At 37.3% G+C, this 2,026-nt stretch overlaps 1 protein-coding gene across 3 annotated transcripts in view; it reads right to left on the bottom strand.

Moving 5' to 3' along the window:
* Nucleotides 1-308: 308 nt before the first annotated feature.
* LOC123139756 (uncharacterized) overlaps nucleotides 309-2,026 on the bottom strand; it is a 4,454-nt gene continuing 2,736 nt past the window's right edge. The window contains exons 3-4 of one of the 3 annotated variants that reach the window (XR_006469635.1): nucleotides 1,227-1,321; nucleotides 521-766 (exon numbers count right to left, since the gene is read on the bottom strand). Coding sequence is in view for 1 of the 3 variants with exons in the window: in XM_044559473.1 (XP_044415408.1) it covers nucleotides 659-766 (108 nt within the window). In the remaining 2 variants the exon portion in view is untranslated. Of the gene's footprint in view, nucleotides 767-1,226; nucleotides 1,322-2,026 lie in introns of all 3 variants that reach the window. The other 2 variants (XM_044559473.1, XR_006469634.1) reach the window with 2 other exon arrangements.

Genomic DNA, 2,026 nt, shown 5'->3' with positions numbered 1-2,026 from the left:
GTTTAAACCATTTGCATAGGATGGCTCTGCACTAGTGCACCAACACAAACGTCAGCATCTCTCCTACCCTTAGTAGAACATCCAATACTTCTAATCTTGTATAATGTATTTCATTAGAAAAGGAACTCTTGCAATACTACTGCTAAACGCTTCCGCTAAAAGTTCCATAGAGGTGTTCTTGACGACAGTTTGATAATGATTTTGAAACGAAGACTAGTATATAGAATACTCGCTAATGTGTTAAACAAAAGGTTGAGCCAGCCTTGAGAAGACGCACATTCTATAATGAAATGGAGATGGAAAACGAAGAAACAAGATGTTGTGCGCATTATTCCACTCAGAAAATGGGTGTAATAAAGTGAAATAAAACCAACAAATATACTCCCTCCGTTTCTAAATATAAGTCTTTTTAGAGATTCAATACAAAGTACATACGGATGTAGATTCACTCATTTTGCTCCGTATGTAGTCCCTTATTGGAATCTCTAAAGAGACTTATATTTAGAACGGAGGGAGTATATGACAAATATTTACAATGAATGATTATAATGAATGAAACAGTTGCACTCCTCTATCGTAATATTTGAAATGAATGAACAGCAAATTCAAAAAGATATCCCCACACAATATAAGTATGGACATCTATATCAAATCATTGTCAGGCAATGATAAGGTGGCCTTTTGGGCTGGAAGGCGGGGATTTGTAGTCATCGTCATCGTCATCATCGTCATCGTCAGTTTCTTCATTGTAATCATAATAGTCTTCCTGGATGAAACAAAATTATAACATCAGAATTTTGTCACTAGTTGCATCAGTTTGCTTACCAGAAAAGAACCATAAGCATGGTAGAGTTACAATCTGGCCTCATTTTTCCAGTACACATAACTTAATTATGAACTTTAAGTTGTAGGGGTACTGAATTTATAAATGTAAACTTCGGAATTTCTGTAATAAAAAGTACATTTCACATCATCTTTCCCCATGTAACTCCACATTAGAACTGTTGAAGGACTAAAATTGCACTGTGGTGAAACATGATCTATGGATGAGCTATTCCTTTGAAATTCTTGTTATGTTAAAAATAGTTTATTATACAGTAGTAGTGCCAACTCCTGCTATATATTACTTATTATACACAAGCAGGTAGCTCAAGTAATATTTCAGAATGCTTTGCCAATAACTATGTAATTTTAGTGAAGGAGATACAAATGAACAAAATACCTACATAGACTTTGTATCAACAAGATCCCATAACTGCATCAGGTGAGACAGTAATGATCCATCACAAAGAGGATAACCCCAACTCAAATCATCGGTGAGCTAGGTAAAAGAACACTACGTTAAAAAAATTCATTGTTGACCATCCTTAAGTTTTAAAAGACAATTCGAATGAAGAAGGAAAATAATGTGTTCCCTCCCTCTCCGTTGGTGCGCCTCAATGCTACTTCTATTGGTATTTTCAGTCACAAACCTCAATTCTTTAAATGATAAAGCCAGAGGTATTATCTGATGAATTTAACCAAATAGATTGTTTTGGGACCATCGTGGTGCCAAGTGCAACCTAAGAGGCTGGTGAGGAACTAGAATTTGTATACACAGTTTACAAGACTGGCACCATTCTCATGAACTGCATCACTTTTTGGATTCAGTTCGCTTGGTCCTGGGATCCAAAGACTGGTACTTGGGAGAGGGCAGGGCATCAAAGTACAAAGATCTGAACCAAGAACAGGTTGTCACCCTGTTGGTTAGGCTCGCAGGGAGCGAGCTAGCCCACCCCGTCTCAAGTCCTGAGTGACCCGCGGTGCTTAGAGATTTCTTCTATAAAAATAAGCCTCCAAGGGTTAATCCTGGATGATCTCATTTTTTTTTCAAAGATCTGAACCAGATCCAAACAGTTTGTAGACACATGATCTGCCTAGTGCCTACAAAGGTAACATGCAATCAAATACAATGTAGAACAGGTGATGAGCAGAATCCCGCTTTAAAATTTCGTGGCGTTATTTTACAATCACACCTACCTAGACA

Source organism: Triticum aestivum, chromosome 6B (assembly GCF_018294505.1).
Source record: "Triticum aestivum cultivar Chinese Spring chromosome 6B, IWGSC CS RefSeq v2.1, whole genome shotgun sequence".
In the NCBI taxonomy this organism is placed as follows: Eukaryota; Viridiplantae; Streptophyta; class Magnoliopsida; order Poales; family Poaceae; genus Triticum; species Triticum aestivum.
This window is presented reverse-complemented; position numbering and strand designations above follow the sequence as displayed.